This window comes from Epinephelus fuscoguttatus, linkage group LG19, assembly GCF_011397635.1.
Source record: "Epinephelus fuscoguttatus linkage group LG19, E.fuscoguttatus.final_Chr_v1".
Taxonomy (NCBI): Eukaryota; Metazoa; Chordata; class Actinopteri; order Perciformes; family Serranidae; genus Epinephelus; species Epinephelus fuscoguttatus.
In genome coordinates this window covers 40,782,313-40,807,465 of record NC_064770.1, presented here as the reverse complement: position 1 = coordinate 40,807,465, position 25,153 = coordinate 40,782,313, and the positions used below count along the sequence as shown (strand labels likewise).

The 25,153-nt window shown below is 42.9% G+C and overlaps 2 protein-coding genes across 4 annotated transcripts in view; one reads left to right on the top strand and one right to left on the bottom strand.

The window, feature by feature from the left end:
* Nucleotides 1–6,967, bottom strand: part of arhgap27l (Rho GTPase activating protein 27, like) — a 47,828-nt gene extending 40,861 nt beyond the window's left edge. For both annotated transcript variants that reach the window (XM_049560363.1, XM_049560364.1), the window contains exon 1: nt 6,874–6,967. The gene's annotated coding sequence lies outside the window, so the exon portion shown is untranslated. The remainder of the gene's footprint in view (nt 1–6,873) is intronic.
* Nucleotides 6,968–9,688: 2,721 nt separating this feature from the next.
* The window catches only part of samd14 (sterile alpha motif domain containing 14), a 17,969-nt gene continuing 2,504 nt past the window's right edge, over nt 9,689–25,153 (top strand). Inside the window, exons 1-5 of one of the 2 annotated variants that reach the window (XM_049561323.1) lie at nt 9,689–10,015; nt 17,095–17,144; nt 23,435–23,589; nt 23,807–23,923; nt 24,063–24,249. In XM_049561323.1, the coding sequence (XP_049417280.1) occupies nt 17,108–17,144; nt 23,435–23,589; nt 23,807–23,923; nt 24,063–24,249 (496 nt within the window). In that variant the 5' untranslated portion in view covers nt 9,689–10,015; nt 17,095–17,107. Of the gene's footprint in view, nt 10,016–10,248; nt 10,480–17,094; nt 17,145–23,434; nt 23,590–23,806; nt 23,924–24,062; nt 24,250–25,153 lie in introns of those variants that run through there. The other variant, XM_049561324.1, reaches the window with a different exon arrangement.

The window sequence follows — 25,153 nt, the reverse complement described above, 5'->3', positions numbered from 1 at the left end:
CACACGAGATGACACAGTCGTCTCAGAAAATATGGCGGTTTGATGATGTCACAGAATCATTATAATCATTGTCAGTCTGAGATCGTTAATAAAAACAGAAGGTTACTGTTGGTAACCGATATCATGGAAAACATCAGCGTCTCTGTCCAGAAATCATGACCCGGTTCCTAAAAATGATCCACAGACGCACTGTGAGCAGTTTCATGTAGGAACTATTTTATTCTACCAAACTACACCCACCCATCGTATCACTGCGCAGGAGGAAGTGATCATACAGGTGATAAATACGACATCATCCACCTGCAGAGCCGCAGAACGCCAGGTCAGTTTTTATTTCAGCCAATCACTTCACAGCAGTGGGAGGAGTCAACATTTCAACTACTGAAATATAGTAACTTCACCGACCGCAGGACGGCGTGGACTTGTTTCAATTATCAGACAAAGAGTCACAGCTGTTTGTGTCTGGCTGCCAGCGTTAGCTACACTAGCTAACGTATCAGCTAGTGTAGCTAGCTGATACGTTAGCTAGTGTTAGCTAGCTAGAGTCCTGTAGTGTTAGCTACACTAGCTGATACGTTAGCTAGTGTAGCTAACACGTTAGCTACACTAGCTGAAAAATGTCCACTTTAAAACGTTGATTAAAAAGATGCTGTATGTTGACACACTGTCGAGGGTTAGTGTTGGAGGACGGGGACACCAAAGCCCCGGGAAAAACAACAGACTCCACGTCAGCACATCCAGGAGAGCTGACAGACCCCGCCCACTGACGCCCTGCCCTCCCTGTGCTCCTTGTAGCGCAGATCACAGTCTGGGTCAGCCAGGTCTGACTCAGAGTCAGGACACTTGTCTTATCTGTCCCGGGGGTTTCATGTCCCCGTCCTCAGGATGGTCCACCTCTTCAAGAAGGTCTCGGTGCGGTTGTTTTGGTGTGTTCACACCTGCATGCACCGACCACACTCAGTTCGACTGAACAGAACCAAACAAGACAGGTGTGAATGCAGCCCAATGACCCCTGACCTTCCTGCTGAGGTTCATGGTGTGTTCAGGGACAGTTGTAGATGCGACTCTTCATCATGTTACTGAAGTGAATGAGGAGCGTGCTGATGTTCAGCCGTCGATCACTGAGCTCTGATCCAACTGTGGTTCATTCAAACACTGTACCTTCATCATCACACACCTGAGGATGACTGCGTGTATTGTATTTATATATTTCTGCACTCTAATCTCTCTGCCTGTGTGCAGCAGTCTTGTGCACACATCATGTTCACATAACTATCTGTCAAATATTTACCATTCATTATCATCTCATATAGTCAGAAATGTGTCGCATCTTTTTCTGTTTGTTTTAAAACAATTTGTGAAAATAAAATTATGTTCTGTAAAATATATTTTACGCTACAGAAAGTTGAAAGAAAAAAATTGGTTTTTTTTTAGGAAAGTTTAGATTTTAAATTAAAAACTAAGGTGATAAACATTTTTGTTAAATCAAGTTCTTTATTGGCTGAACTCAAATCTTTTTAAATAATAATAATAACAATAATAATATTGATACATGTCAGGAGAACAACATATTGACTGATATGTGTTGCCTCCTAGTGAAAAATTTTAATGGACTTGATATAAACGCGACTGCGAGGCTGATGTTTCTGACATCTGTTGAAATATGTGCTTTATGTGTAAATAATATGTGACTCACATGTTTCTGATATCAGTGAGATAAACAATATAAATAAACATACACAGGAAATATAACAGGAACCAGTCAGATGTAATTCAATGTTATTATTTATTTTCCTGTCACTCTGTCTCTGTCTAACTTGAAATAAATAAATAATTAAATAAATAAATAAATAAATATTTGTCTCTCAGACAAACAAACAGAGACTTGAGCTGTTTGTTTGTTTGTTTGTTTGCTTGCTTGCTTGTTCTGCTGCTTTTTTGTTCAAACAGAAAAACCAACATCTGAATGGAGCTTTATCACGGCAGACATTTTGACATGTGGGAGCAGCAGCAGCACAGGTGCTTTCAATGACACTAATGACAGCTGCGTTCCAATAAGGTGTTTTCCCTTACTAGTTTTCCCAACTGTTACTAGCGTACTGGGACACTAAATGGAACTCAGCCATCCTTAATGCTGTACTTTTCATGCTAAGATGAGTCAAAATGTCTGCTGTGAAAAAGGTCCATATTTATGTGAAACTTTCAACTTTTACAAGTTTATGTTGGGAACTGTTCTGACTGGTGATGAGTCCTGATCCCAGCACTGGAAAGTAATTAAGTATATTTACTCAAGTAATTTAATACAATTATGAGGTGTTTGTGTTTTACTTGAGTATTTCCATTTTCTACTTCTTCACGCTTCACACTCTCAGAGGGACATGTTGTAACTTTACTGCACTACATTTACCTGATAGCCTGAGTTACAGATTATTGATTATTAATATAGAAAATATTAAACGAATAAACTGATAATATTTTATTGATCAGACGTTATTAATCCCCGGGGGAAATTCTCAAACTACCCAATATACATATATTAATATACATAAAACAGCAACACCTTCACCAACTGCAACATTAATGTGATGAACACATGAATATAATCAATCAATAATCCAATAAGATAATATTCTGAATAGGTCATTCTGCCAACAACACACACGTGGTTACGTTTAGCCAACACACACACACACACACACACACACACACATGTGGTTACATTTAGCCAACACACACACGTGGTTACATTTAGCCAACACACACACGTGGTTACGTTTAGCCAACACACACACGTGGTTATGTTTAGCCAACACACACACGTGGTTACGTTTAGCCAACACACACACGTGGTTACGTTTAGCCAACACACACACGTGGTTACGTTTAGCCAACACACACACACACATGGTTACGTTTAGCCAACACACACACGTGGTTACGTTTAGCCAACAACACACACGTGGTTACGTTTAGCCAACACACACACACACAGGTGGTTACGTTTAGCCAACAACACACACGTGGTTACATTTAGCCAACAACACACACGTGGTTACGTTTAGCCAACAACACACACGTGGTTACGTTTAGCCAACACACACACGTGGTTACATTTAGCCAACACACACACACGTGGTTACATTTAGCCAACACACACACGTGGTTACATTTAGCCAACAACACACACATGGTTACGTTTAGCCAACAACACACACGTGGTTACATTTAGCCAACAACACACACATGGTTACGTTTAGCCAACAACACACACGTGGTTACGTTTAGCCAACAACACACACGTGGTTACGTTTACCCAACACACACACGGTTACATTTAGCCAACACACACACGTGGTTACGTTTAGGAATAAAGAACAGGGTTTGACTTTACAATCTTACAGGAAGTGAACAGTGGGCTCCGGGGTGAAAGTCTGTGGTTGTTGGACCCATCCATTATACCTCCCACCCGCCCTACTTGGACTGACACTGTGTCTCTGACGGTGCTGGACTCAGTTAAACGATAACAGCGACCGGCTATGTACCATGCAAATGTGAGAGGATGACTTTTTTTCATCAGTGTCTGATGCTGGAAGTCACTCACCAAGCACCGGTTTTTGACAGCTTTGGAGTGAACAGATCAAACACATGTTGTGTGTAAACGATAAAACACGGTGTAATGTTAGCTGCCTGTTGGGACGTCTCACTCTGCTAACGTCTCACTACAGAAACATCAGCTGCTGTTTCAACAACGTTCGCCTTAAAAAAAAAAACGTTCAAACGGCTGAAATTCACCTGAGAAAGAAAAATCTAATAATACATGTTATTAGTTACGTCATGAGTAGAGGAAAACTCTGCTAGCTGCTAGGCTAATTTATACAACGTAAACATGCTAAAGCTGATAATGAGTGACGAGTAAAAACCAAGAGTTTAGTCTGTGAATCCTCCTCAATCTGACACACTGGACCTTTAATGTCAATACTTTTATATGTTCAGTAAAAGTTTGGATGCAGGAGTCTGTCTGCACTTTTACAGGGGATCTGAGTACGTCTTCCACCACTGCTCATCTCTATATACACACTGAGTTTACAAAATGTGTGCCATCTATCAGTCCTCACAGTGTGCAGTGTTTGCATTTAGTAAACAAGAAATCAACATACTTTGTTTCATACTCTCTGAAATCACCACATTTTTGTACCTTCCAAAGCATGGTTGCAACGGCATGACAATCATCTTAGAAAATATCACAGTATCACAGAGTTGAGCTCATCATCAGTCAGAATGGTCCTTAATGAAAACAGAAGGGTTACTGTTGGGTCGACAAATGTTTTATAAGTGTGACTGAAATCTGAAACATTTTGATAATGAAGTTTGTGTAAAAAGTCTCCTCTTAGAAAATGACTCAAATAAAAGAGAGTTTCAACGTCCTGTAGTGTCCTCCTGAGACCCTGCGTCCTCATTTGATGACATCACATTTTGGGTTTACTGCATGTTATACTTCATTCTACTTAACTCAGATCTGTTGTCCTCGTTTGTGGACACTTTTATGTGCCATCTAGTAGCAGTAAGACAACAACACACTAATCCACGTAAAAACAAGATGGTAGCCATCTCTGCAGAGTCAGTCTGCAGCTGATCCTGACACAAAGGTCCAAAACCTGATCAGATGTTGAGGCTGAAACTTGTTTATTTATGATTAAAATGTTTATAGTTTGACATGACGACACAAGACCAATTTTAGCAAGAGTAACAAGATAAGACGCTGTTATTAACCTGTGGCTAAATCCCGCCCTCAAACGTGATGAGCCAATCACAGTGCGTATAGCCATCCCCATACACTGGGACATTCTCTGCCTGGACGTCCATTGAAATGCATTACAGAAAGTCAGTTTGTTGGGTTTTATGAGCTTTTTCTGAGATTTGAAGTTTAAAAATGGTCAAACGGTGTGCATGGGGTACATGCAACTCTGACACAAGGTATCCTGAGAGGCTGGGCGACCAGGTGTATTTTTACACTTTAAACCACATCTCAAGCGAGAAAAGTGTCTCCTTTGGATAAAGTTGTGTGGTAACGTTAGACCACAACATCAACTCAACGTGAATAAGATTAACAATGATGTCTACATCTGTTTTAAGGTAAGTCAACATTGTGTTTGAGGCAACATATTGTCACTTTGCTGGAAAGAAATATAAAGTTATCTTTAACATCTCTAGCTAACGTTAGCTAAAGTTAGCCTAACGTTAGCTCCTAGCTGCGTTGTTCATCATGTCACCTTGTTTGCTGGGAGTTCATTAGCCTATTTTGTTCTAGTTTTGTACTTTGGTGATGGTACATCATTGTTAGCTGTTGTCCAAAGGGCTCTAGTTAAGCTAACGTTAACTTCTGGAGCTTAGCTTCATTAACTTATCTGTAATGGCAGAGATAACAAAGGTTGGCAAACGTTATGCTGAATGATTCAGTGTAAATACTGTAGCACCAAACTAACGGAGAGACACTCTTGGTAAAGATGGTAAAAAGGCCGTTATCCTTTTCTCATATTCTGAGCCAAAAACCTTAACTTCAGTGGCACTTTAACTTGTTGTCTTTGATGGTGACGGCAACCAGATGCGGTTCACAAGCGTACACTGTGACCTGTAAATTTTGGCTTGTAATTTAAGCTTTTCATCGACCTTCTCAACAATAAAATGATGAATATATCCCTCCAATGCGTAGTTTAGGCCCTTTTGGTTACTTCTCAGTGACATCTGATCGTTATGTCCCCAAAAATCATCAGTTGCCTCCTGTGAAATGCCGTGTACTGTGACACCTGCCATAGCGCCGGGCACTGAATGTTGATAGTTTGTCCAGGTGAGTGGAGGGGGCGTGGCTTAGCCATAGGTCAATTAGTCAGTACTCAACTGAGGACACTGGGACTCTGATTGACAATGTGTAGTTATTTATACTTATCTGGTCCGACTGATCCCAAACATGCACACCAAACAAAAGTCTGGGTCTCAGGAGGATATTTGTTTATTCAATACTGTAGATAAGTGAATGTACACAGCATGATAACTGTCAATATCACACTATATCACAGTTTACCTTAAAACTGGAACACAGTTAAAATCCCACAACAACATAAATCAAACTGCAGCTGTCAGTAAAAAAAAAAATGTTTTTCAAAGATTTAGAATGTTAAAACTGTTTGTTTTTCCTGCAGCTGTTTCACCTGATCACTACTTAATCGAGTCATTTTTAGATTCTCACTGAACCTGCTCACAGCAAGTCTGTCGACCAGTCAGGACACAGAGCCTGAGCTGCACCCACTGACACATAACTACCAACACACACACACACACACACACACACACACACACACACACACACACAAGTCATTTTTTCTATAGTGCCAAACCACGCAAACATTATCTCAGAGCACATTTCCTAACAAGCAGGTCAAGCTCTGTACCTTTAACCAAAAATCCCTCCCTGAGCGAGCACTAAAACTTTCCTTTTAACACACAACACTCTGATCTGAGCGAAAAATCCTGAAATCCAACAGTGTCCCCGTACTGTGGGTGTGGGAACAGACTGACATCCCCATAAAGTAGGTTCACCAACACAATGAAAACTATCCCCTCCCAGCTTTTGCATTTAAAACAAGTTTTTAAACTTAAAGTCCAAACCAAACAGACAAAACTCAAACACAGTGCAAACACACACTAACACACAAAAACAAACACACAGACACACAGACAACAGGAATGAGACAAAACAAAGTTTGAAAAAGTCCAACACAATGAGCTCCATGGACAGACACACAGACAGATGTGTCCATCAACACACAGACAGATGTACAGATATGTGTATAGATGTATATATTAGCAGTGTTTTACCGGCAGCAGAAGTCAGATCCAACCATCCTGCTCTTTGTGTGTTTTTTCTCTTGTACTCCTGAAGGGGCGAGTCCAAATCACTGAAACAGGTTCCTCTCCCTCTGTCTGTGGCCCCGCCCCTCCCTGACCTGCCAGTCTCAGCATGCCCTCCTCCTCCTCCTCCTCCTCCTCCTCCTCCTCCTCCTCAGGTCTGTACTTCCTGTTTGACAGAGGACTACAGCTCTGTGTGTGCAGACCAACAGTGCCCTCTGGCGGCTCTCAGCAGGCGGTGCATCGTCCTGTTGAAATATTAAAAACAAAGGTTTTTGTATCTGAGTGTTTTTCATATTGAAGTTGTTCTGATTGATCCAGGTTCTGTGCACTGAGGCTGCGTATCTGTAACTGCATCTACACACTATTACAACTGTCTTCTCCTGTTTCCTTCCTGTCACAGTGTGATGTCATCGTGGTTTATACCTGATGTTCTGGTCACATGATATCTGAGCTCCTTTGATCTAGCTGCAGGCACTCACTTGTGTTTTCCAGGTGTACTGAGGAGCTTGGTGTGTGTGTGTGTGTGTGTAACACAGCATTGTCTTAAATTACTCTCCAACTTTATTTTAATTTTTAAAAAAATGTCAATTCCAGATGCACAACATCGTTCTGATCCAGCTGTGCTCAGTGATGAATTCCACTCTATCATAAGTCACCTGTTAGCACAGGTAACACACCCTAAACACTACATTAGGGCAGGTGTTGTGCCGTGTGCAAAGATTGTGTCACATGACCACCAAAAAAAGACTGTAAGAAGAAAAACATCAGCAGGAGTGAAATCGACATTTTGTTAAATAAGCACAGTCAGTGTGAGTTTCCAGAGTCAGAACTGGTGTTACTGGAAAATCTAAAACTCAGAAGAGACAAAATATTTGTTGTGACAGCAGCAGAGGAGCAGGAGCAGGAGGAGGAGGAGGAGGAGGAAGAATAAGAAGTACTCAGATCCTTTACTTCAGTAAAAGCTTGGGTTACAGTATTAAACTGGTTTTAAAGTAAACTGTGATATGAAAATTGAAGGTTATCGTACTGTGTCCATCTGATTTTCTACGATATTAAAAAAAAAGCAGCCTGAAGGAGAATCTTAAATATACACTCTTTTACTGTCAGTAAACAGTGTGATGTTTGTTGGTGGGCGGGGCTTAGCTGGAGGCGAAACAGTTCTCCACAGACATTAGCTAGTGCTAGCTAGCAAGTTGTGTTGTCTTGTTTTAGACGATGGAGGAAGATGATGTGAGTGGTGCGTTCAGAAACACTCATTGTGAGTGTGGGAGCGCACTCTGACACAAACTGGAGCGTTGATAAATTGGGAGCGCTGTCTGAATGTAGCGTTGGGTTATCCAGAGCAGCGCACTCTCAGAGTGGCAGAGCGCACTCTGGACACTCTGTCTGTGGAGACGGAGCAGCAGAGCGCCGAGCGGAGTGAATGTGTGATTAACTTAACCGTTGGTTCATTCATGTAGAAATATAACGCTGCGTTTCTTCCACCAACAGGGCTCTCATTTTAGTGTAGAGCGTCAGACTGAATTTACCAACGCACCATGTCAGGTCACTCACTCTCCGGGACCGCCAGTGTTACTTGAATAAGTAAACACTGACCAACGGGACCAGACTGGCCGACCCGTATGCTCTCACTCAGTGGATGGATGATGTCACAGGAAGCCAATCTTACAAAGGAGGACCACACTTGTTTGTTTTGCTATGGAAGCTAACGTTAGCTAATGTGCTAAAAAGTTAGCGTTGCAGAGAAATCCAATCTTCCTCTTAATCCCTCCCCAGTTTCTGATGAGGTGGACATGATAACCCTTAATACACATAACCTTATTCATCCCTACAACAGGAAATACTTTTTCCCTAACCTTTTTTTTATTAAAGGATTTATTAAGCTTAATAAAGCACTGTTCTCGCTTTAGATCCTGTAGCTGCAACAAGCATAGTTAACTGTTAATAAGTGCATAATAAAGTATGTTTTAATCTTAATAAAGCAACAAAAAAAATCTTAGTAAAGGTTTAACAATGACATAATATGTAAGTTAGTTAAACTCAATAAATGTGTTTGTAATGCTATTATAAACAATTGTAAGAAACTCATAAGGCTTTTATTAACGTTCTTAAGCAGTCTATAAACTGTTAACAAGTTTCTTATAAGTGCTTATAAATGTCTTATAATCTAACAATTAACCTGTTTATAATGCTATTATTAACACTTAAATAGTCTTATTAAACATTTAATAATGTTAATAAGCATCTTATAAGGAGTTATAAGCACCTTATTACATATTAATTAACACTTATTACAAGGACCTTAAAATAAAGTGCTTCCCAATTTTTTTTTTTTTTTATCTTTTTCACTTTTATTGTTTTTTAAATATGATATGTATATTATACATGATACATGATACATGATATTTTTAAACATTTTTTACTTTTGCTTGTTTAGTGTTTTTTTTATCATTATTATTATTTATTTTATTTATTATTATTGTTGTTTCAAGAAAATGTCTTATTTTATATTTTTATTTATGTTCGTATTTTCTTTCTTCAGTGGTTAAAATATTCCATTCATACATCTCATTTTTATTTTATTTGAAATTATATATATATATACATATATATATATATATATATATATATATATGTATATATATATATATATAATCTCATCTCTTCCTCTCGTTGCCTCTTTTATCTCCCCTCCTCTCTTTCTCTCCTCCCATCACATTCACCACCCTCCCTTCCTCTTTCATTTTCCCTCCTCCTCCTCCTCCTCCTCCTCCTCCTCCTCCTCCTCCTCCTCCTCAGTCTGCCTCAGCTGTCCTTGCTGCTGCTGTTTCAGATGGAGGCTGCAGTATTCTGCTGAGTAGCAGTGAGCCAGCATCCGCTCGCTCTGCCTCCAGCCGTCAGCCTTCAGCCGACCGAGACAGCAGCCTGAGAGTCCTGGAGCAGGAAACTACAGCACCCACAATCCTCCGGCTGCAGCCCAGACTGTTGCCTGGCCTGGAGCAAAGCCCCGTGGAACCCTGGGAGTCGCGGTCCTCACTAAGCAGCTGGTGGTGGAGGCAGAGAGGTAGAGAGGGTGACGTGCCATGACAACCGTCAGAGGAGGAGAAGGGTGAGTTTATCTGTTTGTTTACTGCCTGATGTTTCAGCCCTCCGTCCTCCTTTTCTCCCTCTGTCATCATTGTTCTCCCCCTCTTCTCTCTCTCTCTCTCTTCATCTGTGTCATCACTCCTTTAATCTGTTTTTCATCCTCCATCTTTTCATGTCATTTCTGCTGTCAAACATCTTCCTGCTCCGTTGCTCTGACACTGCATTTTCCTGCTGGAGCTTCAGTCTTATGGGAACGAGCCGTGTGCCTTGTTGTCTCATTACATCTGAGTGTGTGTATGTGTGAGTGTGTCTGTGTGTGTGTGTGTGTGTGTGCGTGTGTGTGTGTGTGTGAGACCATCTCCACCCAGTCTGAGCTAACAGATCACTCTCATGTTGACTAAATGTCTCCTCGTTCAGGAGGTGTCGGTGCTCCTCGGTGCGGCAGAGTTTAGATACAGGAGAGGAAAACACAGCATGAAACATGAGGTGACACAAAATGACACGACAGACCGTAAAGTACACAACACTAAGAGATAACATGACACGACACCTCACAGGACACGACACAAACAAACCGACAGATCCAAAATCACAGCGACTGAAACAACATGAAGTCATCCCAACATGTAGCTGTGAAACACGGAGGCTCCGCTCACACAAGACGTTAGGAACCAACACCACATGACCAACACGTGACCACACAACATGATAACACACGACTTCAGAAAGCATGACACGGTTAGACATGACACAACAAAATATAACATGATGAGATAAAACATGACATGACAAGATACCATGGAGGGGATAACGCCTGGCGAGGTGTCTGTTATCAGTTTATAACGATCTATACAGAGGACGGTTCACGCCTCTGCATAGGTCGTTATAAACTGATAACGGACACCTCGCCAGGCGTTATCCTGCTCACACCACGGTCACTTAATAAAGAAATAAAAAGTCACAATATTCATTCATGTTTTTAAACTTTCACAGTCAAAAGTTCTTTCCACATGCCATAACTTTGTTTCCATGGTAACACCTGAGGGTTTGACTAATACCTGGAGCATTGCCACTCTGTCAAGCTCTGATACAATGGAAACATTGTTTACTACTCCAGTTAATAGGACGAGCCTCAGATACGACCCAACAACAGGAGGTATTCTCATCCGCCCGGTTTACGGAACCCCTTAGCTCAGCTGTTAGCCAGGAAGCTAACGTTACGCTAAGAAGTTTCAAAGTCAATAACAAACAGTAAATTTGTTGGTGAAGATTCTCAGTCATCTGACAGGATGCTGAACAACGACACAGCGAGGTATCAGTGATGTCACTGTCCCCAAATCAAGATCAACATTTACACCAACAAACGTCATGTGTGACGTCACTGTCGGCCGCAGCCTGAAGCAGCGAGCTGAACAGCAGACAGGAAGTGACACAATTGTGCTAAAAGTGCTGAAGGACTAACGTTACTGTCAGTGTTGCTGCCAAGTCAAGAGGCTTGTTGCTATGGTTACTAACATTAGATACAGGCTGATACCATCATGTAGCCGGTGCAGTAATTCGGAACAGTGAACGGTTTCACCAGAACGACTCAGTCCATTATCAGTTTTAAACAGACACCCTGCAGCCAATCAGAATCCAGTATTCACCCAGACGGTGGTATATGACATGATGCAACATGAAGTAACAACATGTAACACAACATTTAAGGCCATCACACAATAAGACAAGACCATACAAGATAACACAAAACATGACATGACAAAACATGACACAACCAGATAGAGCACGACACAGCGAGACATAATACGACATATAATACGACATATAACATGACATAACACACAACATGACATAACCATACAAGATAACACAAAACATGACATAACAAACAAGATAACACACGACATGACATAACATACAAGATAACACGCAACATGACATAACATACAAGATAACACACAACATGACATAACATACAAGATAACACACAAGATACAACACACACAAGATATTACAGGATACAGCAAGAGTCAAGACAAACTTGTGTCTCAAAGTCCTGAAGACAAACTTGTGTCTCAAAGTCCTGAAGACAAACTTATGTCTTAAAGTCCTGAAGACAAACTTCTGTCTTAAAGTCCTGAAGACAAACTTATGTCTCAAAGTCCTGAAGACAAACTTCTGTGTTAAAGTCCTGAAGACAAACTTATGTCTCAAAGTCCTGAAGACAAACTTATGTCTCAAAGTCCTGAAGACAAACTTGTGTCTCAAAGTCCTGAAGACAAACTTATGTCTTAAAGTCCTGAAGACAAACTTGTGTCTCAAAGTCCTGAAGACAAACTTGTGTCTCAAAGTCCTGAAGACAAACTTATGTCTTAAAGTCCTGAAGACAAACTTCTGTCTTAATGTCCTGAAGACAAACTTGTGTCTCAAAGTCCTGAAGACAAACTTCTGTGTTAAAGTCCTGAAGACAAACTTATGTCTTAAAGTCCTGAAGACAAACTTGTGTCTCAAAGTCCTGAAGACAAACTTATGTCTCAAAGTCCTGAAGACAAACTTGTGTCTCAAAGTCCTGAAGACAAACATATGTCTCAAAGTTCTGAAGACAAACTTATGTCTCAAAGTCCTGAAGACAAACTTATGTCTCAAAGTTCTGAAGACAAACTTATTTCTCAAAGTCCTGAAGACAAACTCATGTTTTAAAGTCCTGAAGACAAACTTCTGTCTCAAAGTCCTGAAGACAAACTTATGTCTCAACGTTCTGAAGACAAACTTATGTCTCAAAGTCCTGAAGACAAACTTATGTCTTAAAGTCCTGAAGACAAACTTATGTCTCAAAGTCCTGAAGACAAACTTCTGTCTCAAAGTTCTGAAGACAAACTTATGTCTCAAAGTCCTGAAGACAAACTTATGTCTCAGAGTCCTGAAGACAAACTTCTGTCTCAAAGTTCTGAAGACAAACTTATGTCTTAAAGTCCTGAAGACAAACTTATGTCTTAAAGTCCTGAAGACAAACTTATGTCTCAAAGTCCTGAAGACAAACTTATGTCTCAGAGTCCTGAAGACAAACATCTGTCTCAAAGTCCTGAAGATAAACGTCTGTGTTAAAGTCCTGAAGACAAACTTCTGTCTTAAAGTCCTGAAGACAAACGTCTGACCCATATTTTCTCCATAACTGAAAATATTTCCAGAGTAAATAACATTATCTTCATCGCCTCTTGGCTGCTGCTGTTTGATGGTGATGCAGAATTTCAAAATAAAGGTGTGACCTAAAGATGAATGAATGAATGAAAGATTTCTATGTGATGTTGATCATGTTATTCCAGGTGGCAACCAAAGTTAATTCGTAAATGACTTTTCAGATGATGATATTGATCATTGATCACTGAATTGATGTGTTGATCCAGATCGATGGATCCTGACACCCCTAGGTTTTAGCATTTTGTGGTGATGACCTCATCTCAGGCTGTATTACTTATTGCATTAGTGTTTTTAAATGTCTCAGTACCTTTTTCTGTGGTTGAGTTAGTTTTAACCTCAGTACAACATGTCCACAATGTCCATCTGTGTACACAGTGTCTGCAGGGTGAGGCAGCAGATGGCCTTTCTGCTGGGCTACCTGCCCAATACCCCCCCCCCCCCACACACACACCCCTCTCTCTCCTGTTCTCTCTCTGCCTCGCTCTACCTCTGTCTCATGTGTCTCCTTTATTAACTGGTGGTGGGGGGATGGGGCACAATCAACCAGAGTTCTGATATATGTTATATATATTATATTAGTTATTATTAAAGGAAATATCAATTAACTTTTGGTAGCCACCTAGAATAACATGATCAATAACTTCTGTCCACTACATGCATTCATTCACTCATTCATTCATACTTTTTCTTTAGCCACTTGGGCAAAAGGTGGGTACACCCTGGACAGGTCACCAGACTATCACAGGGCTGACACATAGAGACAGACAACCATTCACACTCACATTCACACCTACGGACAATTTAGAGTCACCAATTAACCTGCATGTCTTTGGACTGTGGGAGGAAGCTGGAGCATCTGGAGGAAACCCATGCTGACACAGGGAGAACATGTCAGAGCACCTGGAGGAAACCCACGCTGACACAGGGAGAACATGTCAGAGCACCTGGAGGAAACCCGCGCTGACACAGGGAGAACATGTCAGAGCACCTGGAGGAAACCCACGCTGACACGGGGAGAACATGTCAGAGCACCTGGAGGAAACCCACGCTGACACAGGGAGAACATGTGGGAGCACCTGGAGGAAACCCACACTGACACAGGGAGAACATGTCAGAGCATCTGGAGGAAACCCACGCTGACACAGGGAGAACATGTCAGAGCACCTGGAGGAAACCCACGCTGACACAGGGAGAACATGTCAGAGCACCTGGAGGAAACCCCCGCTGACACAGGGAGAACATGTCAGAGCACCTGGAGGAAACCCACGCTGACACAGGGAGAACATGTGGGAGCACCTGGAGGAAACCCACACTGACACAGGGAGAACATGTCAGAGCACCTGGAGGAAACCCACGCTGACACAGGGAGAACATGTCAGAGCACCTGGAGGAAACCCACGCTGACACAGGGAGAACATGTGGGAGCACCTGGAGGAAACCCACACTGACACAGGGAGAACATGTCAGAGCATCTGGAGGAAACCCACACTGACACAGGGAGAACATGTGGGAGCACCTGGAGGAAACCCACGCTGACACGGGGAGAACATGTCAGAGCACCTGGAGGAAACCCACGCTGACAGAGGGAGAACATGTCAGAGCACCTGGAGGAAACCCGCGCTGACACAGGGAGAACATGTCAGAGCACCTGGAGGAAACCCACGCTGACACGGGGAGAACATGTCAGAGCACCTGGAGGAAACCCGCGCTGACACAGGGAGAACATGTCAGAGCACCTGGAGGAAACCCACGCTGACACAGGGAGAACATGTCGGAGCACCTGGAGGAAACCCGCGCTGACACAGGGAGAACATGTCAGAGCACCTGGAGGAAACCCACGCTGACACAGGGAGAACATGTCAGAGCACCTGGAGGAAACCCACGCTGACACAGGGAGAACATGTCGGAGCACCTGGAGGAAACCCACGCTGATATGGGGAGAACATGTCAGAGCACCTGGAGGAAACCCACGCTGACACAGGGAGAACATGTCAGAGCACCTGGAGAAACCACGCTGATATGGGGAGAACATGTCAGAGCACCTGGAGGAAACCCACGCTGACACGGGGAGAACATGTCAGAGCACCTGGAGGAAACCCACGCTGACACGGGGAGAACATGTCAGAGCACCTGGAGGAAACCCACGCTGATATGGGGAGAACATGTCGGAGCACCTGGAGGAAACCCACGCTGACACAGGGAGAACATGTCAGAGCACCTGGAGGAAACCCACACTGACACAGGGAGAACATGTCAGAGCACCTGGAGGAAACCCACGCTGACACGGGGAGAACATGTCAGAGCACCTGGAGGAAACCCACGCTGACACAGGGAGAACATGTCAGAGCACCTGGAGGAAACCCACGCTGACACGGGGAGAACATGTCGGAGCACCTGGAGGAAACCCACGCTGACACAGGGAGAACATGTCAGAGCACCTGGAGGAAACCCACGCTGATATGGGGAGAACATGTCGGAGCACCTGGAGGAAACCCACGCTGACATGGGGAGAACATGTCAGAGCACCTGGAGGAAACCCACGCTGACATGGGGAGAACATGTCAGAGCACCTGGAGGAAACCCACGCTGACACCCTCAACCCTCTACAGGATTAACCCTAGACTTCTCACTGAAAGCACTGATGTCAGAGGACAAATGTTTTTAAGGTGTGAAGGAGCTCAGTCACCCTGGTTTGTGCAACAGGCCGTTGCTACAGGTTCTCAAACTCCCACTGCTCCTCCTTCATCCTCCATCTCCTCCCTCCTCTTCCTCCCTGAGCGTCTGACCTCTGAAAAGCCTCATAAAGAATTGAGCAGAAAACACAGACTGATGTACGAAAGACAGAGAGAGTCCTGAGGCAGGAAGTCAGGAGGGGGACGACGAGACTCGATGATCCTGCTGACCCACTTCACAGAGGAGGAGACACATTATAGTTATTAAAAGAACCTCCTCAAACTGCTGCTCAGTGTGTTTTTATCAAACAGGAGGAAACTTTGTTAGGGACTATTTTCACCAGCGGATTAATCCACATCTAGTGCTGTGAGCAGGACGGTGCACGTGGGCAAGCTGGTCTCACTCTGAAGTCATTGGTCAGTCAGTTCCAGCCTCAGACACCAATGAAAAAAGCCGTCCTTTAGCTTCTGCATGATATGCGGGTGGCCCTCTGGCATCAGGGGAAACATGACAGAACAACAACATAAATTAAGGTGGCGGAAGTCCGAGTAGGGAGGGAGGGGTGGCTGGGTCCAACAACCAGCAGCCTTGACCCAGGAGACTGGTGTTCACTTGTTTGAAGTGTATTTTGAAAACAGACAATGCATGTAACAGGCTGAAGTTGACACGGCGTCCCAGAACGTCAACAACCAACACACCCAGGGTACCTTGGACGTCATATGTGGACGTGGGAAGTCCATGACCAAACGTGGATATGTGACGAGGTCACAGTGAGGATGTGATGTGGGATTGAGTCAAAACTACCCACAAAACTTGATCAAAATCAGCCTGTTTTCATTTTTAATATAAATCAATCATTTCCCTCAGTCAGGTTTTCAGCGTATTAATAATGTTGTGAACTTTGACCTCAGAAAGATTTGATTGTCTCAGCAGAATAAAGAAAGGACTCTAGGGGCTTAGTGGAAGTTGTGACAGTTTTTGACAGTGTTGGTTTGTGCTAAGCTAGGCTAAACATGTCTTGAACCTGGGCCAGGAGAAGACAGAGGAAAGTTAAACTGTTCCTTTAAATCTCTATAATGTTAAATAAAGAGAATAGTACAGGCCCCAGGACGCTTCCCTGAGGAACCCACAAACTATGAGAAGATTTTACTAAATGTTGCATTGCTCCTTTAAATTCAGTGTCGTCTTTGTTCCATCTTTTGATTTCTGTTGTTTTCTGTCTCTGAACAGTAACTGCTGAGTCATGTCTACCGGCCTGGATGATACAGACAACGTGTTCGGTGAGTCCTTTACGTCATTATTTCTACTTCTGCTACCCAACATGTATCTGACAGCTTCAGTAACTTCACAGATTAAGACATAAAGACCTCATTAAATCTGATGTTTAGTTAGAAACTGTTTATACATTATCATTAGTCCATTAATCAGTTATTGGATAAACAGAAAATAAACAAGAAACCATTTATTTCCTGTAAAACATTCTGTAGTTCCAGCTTCACAAACACTGCAAATATAATATAAAGGGACCAAAATAACAAAGTCCAAATAAAAGAGTTGTATAGCAAACATAAAATGAAATATATAGCAAATACTAAACTAAATATAAACTAGATAACAGTAACATGAAAAATTTGAAGTTAAAAAACTTATGTTGAAAACAAGCTAACAATAAGGTCCAAATTGTGAAATACAAAAAAAAACAAAAACAAAAAAAAAAAAACTAGCTAATTGTGCGGTTCAGAATGTGATATATAAAATATATATTTTTTTAAAAACATCTTAACAGTAAGGTTCATTGTGTCTTCTCCTCCTCCTCCTCCTTCTTCTTGTTTCTAACATCATCTCATGCCCCCCCCTCTAATATAATTACTCATCTCCTCTGAGTCCTCCCCCACCTCCTCCCCCATCAGTCATTTAACGTCTCCTCTCTCTGTTCGCCATCTCTCCATCTTCTCATTTATTAAATCTGTTTTCTCTCTGTGCCGACGTTTCACTACCAAAACCTTCATGTCCTCCTCCCTCCACCTCTCTGCTCCTCTTCATCATCTCCTCCCCCCTCTGTCTCCCCCGCCTCCATCTCCTCTCCCTCCCCCTGGGAAATAAACTGCTGTCAGCTGGTTGTGGGGGAGGAGACACTGAGGAAGTCTTTATATTCAACACAAACTGTTTACACATCATGTTCACACAGACTAATGAAAACTGTAATCATAAGTCGTAGGCTTATTAATGTCATTATAACACCTCCAGCTTTATATGTGTATATATATAAAGTATTACAGGTGTATACATATAAAGTATTTGCTTTCCTCTGCATACTTTGTAAATAATTTAATATATTTGTGGTTGAATATTCTCCTGAAATGACATCAGAAGGACACAAATTGTGATTTTAAGTTCATTAATAATAAAAGTTTACATAGTATTTCTATTTATAAGGGACATAACAGCTTGAAGAATTCACGGTTTGGTTCAATACGATAGACCCTTTTAAGGCCTGACGTCACGATGACATCATGTTATCAGCTGGAGGTGCAGCTGCCTCTCCCCCACAGGGCTGTAGGCTCCACAGGAGTGTTAAAATGTGTTTGTCTTGTTGTGTTATTGGGAGCCAGAATAGAAGGAGTCATGGCTCAAAACCAGCCGCCACTGCCCGTCAACAAAAACAAAGACAACTATGGTTAAATGTGATAAGACCAAAGGACTGGACGGAGGCCATCATCAAAAATGCTCACATGTGCAGCGCACACTTCATATCAGGTTAGGGAAAAAGTATTTCCTGTTGTAGGGATGAATAAGGTTATGTGTATTAAGGGTTATCATGTCCACCTCATCAGAAACTGGGGAGGGATTAAGAGGAAGATTGGATTTCTCTGCAACGCTAACTTTTTAGCACATTAGCTAACGTTAGCTTCCATAGCAAAACAAATATTGGATTTCCCCGTAACGTTAGCTCTTTAATACATTAGCTAACATTAGCTTTGTTAGGTGGTTACGGCCTAAACACCTATGATCTGGCGCAAAGCGTGCTGAAACTCTATGAACTGTAACACCAAATCCTGACTGATGAAGAACAGGATCAGCGTTGCCAGGTGGGAAATGTAGGATTATCGTACCAGAGACTCAAAATTATCGTATTTTGAAGGAAATTATCGTACATCCGTCATAACCAAAATAACAATCCTACTGATGCGCTATGTAAGGGATAATGTATAAAGAGCCGACAGGGGAATAGAACCCCGACGCGCTCTATTCCCCTGAAGGGAGTTGTTTTCCCAGTATTCACCGGCTCATTATACATTATCCCACTTATTACACGGCTAATTATCAGTTAAATAAATAATGTTATCTGCCTCCGCGAAGTGCATTAAAACCGAGTGGACTGAACCGAGTAAAATGTCATTAAGCATGCAGTGTTTCCCACAGGATTTTGGGAAACTATGGTGGGTGGGTGGGGGGGGGGGGACTTGTATACAAAATGTACAGAAAAGTTAAATCATCAAGTTTTGAAAAAGTATTGCAATTTAATTTTGTCTTAAATGTTATTATCTTATATTAACTTTGCAATATGATTATCTTATATAATGTTATTACTACCCTCAAACATTCTCCAGGTCCTCTGTAACTCTGCAGGACTTATTTCCACCCTGCCCAGCAGCAGTACCGTGGCGAACGGTCCCTAACTGCGGAGAGAAGGGAGCAGGCTTCCCCGGAGGGCGAGGTGGGGGCGCAGCGCACCTGTGCTTCGCCAACTGGGTGTGGCCAGGCGGATTGTGCAAGTTTGGCACACCGTGCGCCCTGGCGCAGCTACTCATCTGTCCCACCTCCGTCCCTCCTACCTGTGCAAGTCGGAAAGAGGGAGGAGAGAAGGCGTGGAGTGGGTTTTACACACATCACACCAATCAAATGAGCCCCTCTCCTCGCCCTTAAATGCGCCGCTCGAAGGCGTAATGAGAGTTTACTCAAGTCGCCATTGCAGAAGAGAGCAGCAGCGTCAGATGGCCAAACTTCTCCCAGGAGGAAACTGATGTTTTGGTCCGGGAGGTCCAAGCTCGCAGTGTCCGAATATACGGAACTGCGAGCAGACCTCCACGGGCTGATGATGCAAAGGTAGCCTGGGAGGAGGTCACCACAATTGTAAATCAATGATGCGTTTCTCTCGTGCGCGCTCTCTCTTTCTCTCTCACAGTCTCACTCTGTTTCTTTTCTTTTGACTTTTCTAAGATGACAGATGCTGAATATATACTCCCTATCTGATGCTGTGGCTGTTTGTGGTTGGCTGAGAGGGATGTGAACTCATTAGTTTGCAGCTGTTTAATCAAATCAGGTTGGGTTTCCATTACGCGTGCCAAACGTGCCAAATGGTGCCAATCCCCTTTGATCTGACATCACATGTGACGGGACAGTCGATATAGAGATACATTTATGTGCTGATTGCAGATAGTTGCGTTGAATAGTGTTTTTGTGGGTATTTATTGCATCGTTAATGTGCCTGATATTCTGGAAACCTGCCTGTGAGGTTTTGGTGACGTATTCATTGTGCCGACAGTGGCTTGGAAAGCCGCCCATAACCGCGTCACACAGGGAAGAGGGAAGGCGGCTGGAGTTCCTCCAACATTTGCGGTTAGATTATCATATATTTTTATTGACAAAAATATAGGCTGCTTCGGCTGATTTTTTTTTATGCGCGCATGTGCCCCTAAATATTTTTTACAGTTTGCACACATGTATTTTTAGTTGAGTGAAACGCTCGCACTGTCGAGCGCTGGATCTGACAGCCAGAGCACATCGGCACAAAACGCTACGGCGTTCGAGATATTATTTATATCATGAGAAGTCAGTACTTTTGGCAGCCTAAATCCGCCATAGTTTCGTTAATTAATGGGAAACACTGAGCATGACTGCCGAGTGTGTATTCAAATCTGTGTTCTTTTGTTTTTGGCAGAGAAAGTCCGTCAGTATAGTAGTAGTAGTACAGTACAGTATAGTACAGTAGCCGATTTTGTTGTCTTTTTTGTATTTATCTCATCTTTCTCCTCCTCTATCACTTGAAGCTCTTCAGGTGTCAGTTCCTTGTGCCGTTTTTCACTTGATTTTTTTCTTTCCTTCTCCATTTCTTTTTCTTCAGCGGCATCCCATTCCTCAAAATCCTTGTAGCTACTCTCCAAATAAGTTAAAAGAAATGTTAAAATCAGCCACTTCTGTTTGTTTTTTCCCTCGAAAGTTGTTTGACACCTGCAGTGTTGCAGGGCAGCGTCCCTAGCAACGCTGGGCTACATAGCAAACCGCGACTGACCAATCAGAATACAGCATTTAATAGAGCCGTGTAATAAAGGCAATTATACAACAGTTAGTTCCGACTGAGTAATCTGATTGGACGAGAGGCAGTCCGTGAGTGCTGATATAGAGTATAACATCACTGGGACATGTAACAGTAAAATCACTCTGCTCACAGGTGTTATAAATATAAATACAGCCGTTAATTAACCAGCTGTCACACTCGCTACAGTGACACAAACTGACACTATAGCTTTACACCATGAAGATGGATATTTTCCCCAAAATTACATTTGAATTAAATTATGAGTGGTCGTCAGGAGAGGACGAGGAAAAGGAAAGCCAGGACTCTTCTGTGCAGACCTCCAGGTGTGTTTGTGTAACATCAGCCGACCTCGACAAACTGGAGAGCAGCAAAAACTAAGTGAACACGGTCAGGAATGATCAATGATCATCTGATGAGGTGCTGATGAGGATGAGGGAGAGAGGAAGCTGAATCCGGCCGTGCCAACATCCAGGTTTGCCAACGTTTCATCAGCCGGACTGGACGAAGTTACACAGCTGCAGATCAATGTAAAAACAAAGTAGCTTGTGAGTTCCTGGCGTGTGTGCTGCGTTGCCTGGCAACAGACCGGGGGAACTGTTTTTTTTTTCGCGGAGCTACATAACATACTTAAATAATTTATGTCATCACCTTCTGTGAACGTTTCCGTACTCAGCATTGCTGTTTAAGCTGTTGTTCAACTGTTGTATAAAAGCAACATCACACTGGAGGTCGTGCCGTTGGACTGTATATCGTCACAGCTGTGATTGTGTTCTATGACCGAATCACAGCTGTGACGATATACAGTCCAACATCACTCCCTCTCGTGTGATATTGCTTAAATATGGTCACTCTAGTGTTTACTTTTTTTCCATTTTCCTTGCTTCTGTTTTTCTTCGTCTTCTTCTGTTTTGAATCTCATTCTCGCTCGACTTCCTGACGGGTCCTAGCGCCTCGTGGGGCGGGTACAGCTGACCATTCAGCCAATCGTGCTCATTGTTCTGAGACATACGTCACCCGTATCTCACGCTAAGCAAAGTGTGCTTGGCTGGAAACATGTCACATGGGAACAGATGCCTTCAGGGCTCACAAAAAAACTCCGGCATACTGATTACAACCACACATTCATGAAACGGTCAAATTATCATACATTTGGCCTCTTTTGGGATTACTGATCGTACATCGTACAGAGGGCCAAATTATCATACAAATACGATAATTATCGTACACCTGGCAACGCTGAACAGGATAGTTTGTTTGTTATGTGTAGCGAACGGTTCAATACGTGTATTGTTACATTCACACTATTTATTTATTTATTTGTTATCACATGATTATAGAAAACACAAAAACCAGTTTCACCATAGTTATAAAATGTTATTGTTAAACTACGACTAAAAATACAGATTAGATTTAAAACATATTTCAGTCTGGAGCTAATTAGAAACATATGGCGTTACCTCCAATAAATTAATAAAAACGTAATAATGACTGACTTTAGAGGGACCGTAATCTTTATGAGGACCATTTCAGTTTTATGTCAGTGTACTGAGGACATTCTGGCTGGACTTCACTGAACAAAACTTGGTTTTAAGGTCCAGGTTGGGGTTAGGGACCTGTGTGTGTGTGTGTGTGTGTGTGTGTGTGTGTGTGTGTGTGTGTGTGTTGGTCAGCATGATAAATATTTGATGGTGCTCTGATGGGGTGAGTGGGAGGAAGAAGAAGAGGAAGAGGAGCTCATTATGCTGAAAACTTGTAGCGTCATCAGAAATAAAGCTGCAGCTGTAAATGAGACAAGATTCACCCGTTCATGAGTTCACTGATTCATTGATTCATAGACAGAGAGCTCTTCTACCTGCTGATGGAGCTGATTGGTTTGAATCACTGTCAATAGAAACACACACATGAAACCTTCTTTAGATTCAGTCTGATGAACACATGTAAATGAGCTCATTAAAATTTACAGCAGAGAATTCACCATGTCATCCTCCGGCTTCGTTCACTCCTCTCTGAGCTCTCTGCTCCGTCGTTCTGTCGTTCTGTCGTTCTGTCTCCGTACAGACGATCACAATAAACTCTGATTCTCAGTGACGTCAGGAGGTGTGAGGTCACATCGACACGGGGTCATCATGGGGTCACAGTTCATCTCCCATAATCCTCAGCTGCCTCAGCTGTGGAGGAGAAAATGCTGAGTCATGAGTCGTAAACATGGACAGTAAAAGTAAAACGTGTGTGTGTGTGTGTGTGTTTCAGACCTGAACGAGGTCCCAGAAACAGAGCTGCTGGATAACAGCATCCAGAAGGGACGCGCCCAGCTGTCCGTCAAAGCACGCCGCCACCGCCCCTCCAGGTCCCGTTACCGTGACAGCGTGAGCTCCACTGAGGGGGACGACAGTCTGGAGAGGAAGGTACGAACATCTACTGATGCTGAATATTAATATACATCATCTGTTTATTGATTATATTTTATTATTAATTTATGTAGTTATTAGAGCCCCCACACCAAACATGGACTGATGACATCACTGTGACATCATACAACTGATTTCATAGATGTGTGTGTGTGTGTGTGTGTGTGTGTGTGTGTGTGTGTGTGTGTGTGTGTGTGCGTGTGTGTGTTATCAGGACAGTCCGTTACACTCCGCCCGCTCACCTCTCCACCTGGCCATGAGAGGCTCCTCCCCCTCTCCTGATTCGCTGCTGTCAGCTCGTAGCCCCGCCTTCTCTTTCGACACATCACTGGTAAGACCAGTCAGAGTTCAGGACAGGGACAGGTGTCCGTCCTGTCAGTATGGATGCTAATGAATGCTAATGGGTGCTAATGAATGCTAACCAAGAGAGGGGAAAAAAGAGCATGCCTCACCTCTCTTTGGTTCCTCAGGTGCGTCGCTCTCCGGAGGATGAAGAAGCGTCATTGGTCGCTCCTCCGCGGGGGCGGTACCATCAGCTGACCAATGCCACGTCTCAAGAGGCTCTGGTGACTCCCAGCAGCTCGCCCTCCAGGTCCTGCCCCTCCTCCGACTGCTCACGGGTCTACATGAGGAGGAGCAGGAGGCCTGACAGTGAAGGTACACACCTCAACACACACCTGTAAACACACACCCCTTTAAACACACACACCTGTAAACACACACCCCTTTAAACACACACACCTGTAAACACACACCTGTAAATAGACACCTGTAAACACACACACCTGTAAACACACACCTGTAAATACACACCTGTAAATAGACACCTGTAAACACACACACCTGTAAATAGACACCTGTAAATAGACACCTGTAAACACACACACCTGTAAATAGACACCTGTAAACACACACACCTGTAAACACACACCTGTAAACACACACACCTGTAAACACACACACCTGTAAACACACACCTGTAAATAGACACCTGTAAACACACACACCTGTAAACACACACCTGTAAATACACACACCTGTAAACACACACACCTGTAAACACACACACCTGTAAAAACACACACCTGTAAACACACACACCTGTAAACACACACCTGTAAAAACACACACCTGTAAACACACACACCTGTAAACACACACCTGTAAATAGACACCTGTAAACACACACACCTGTAAACACACACCTGTAAACACACACACCTGTAAACACACACACCTGTAAACACACACACCTGTAAACACACACCTGTAAATAGACACCTGTAAACACACACACCTGTAAACACACACCTGTAAACACACACACCTGTAAACACACACACCTGTAAACACACACCTGTAAATAGACACCTGTAAACACACACACCTGTAAACACACACCTGTAAATACACACACCTGTAAACACACACACCTGTAAACACACACCTGTAAATAGACACCTGTAAACACACACACCTGTAAACACACACCTGTAAATAGACACCTGTAAACACACACGCCTGTAAATACACACCTGTAAACACACACACCTGTAAACAC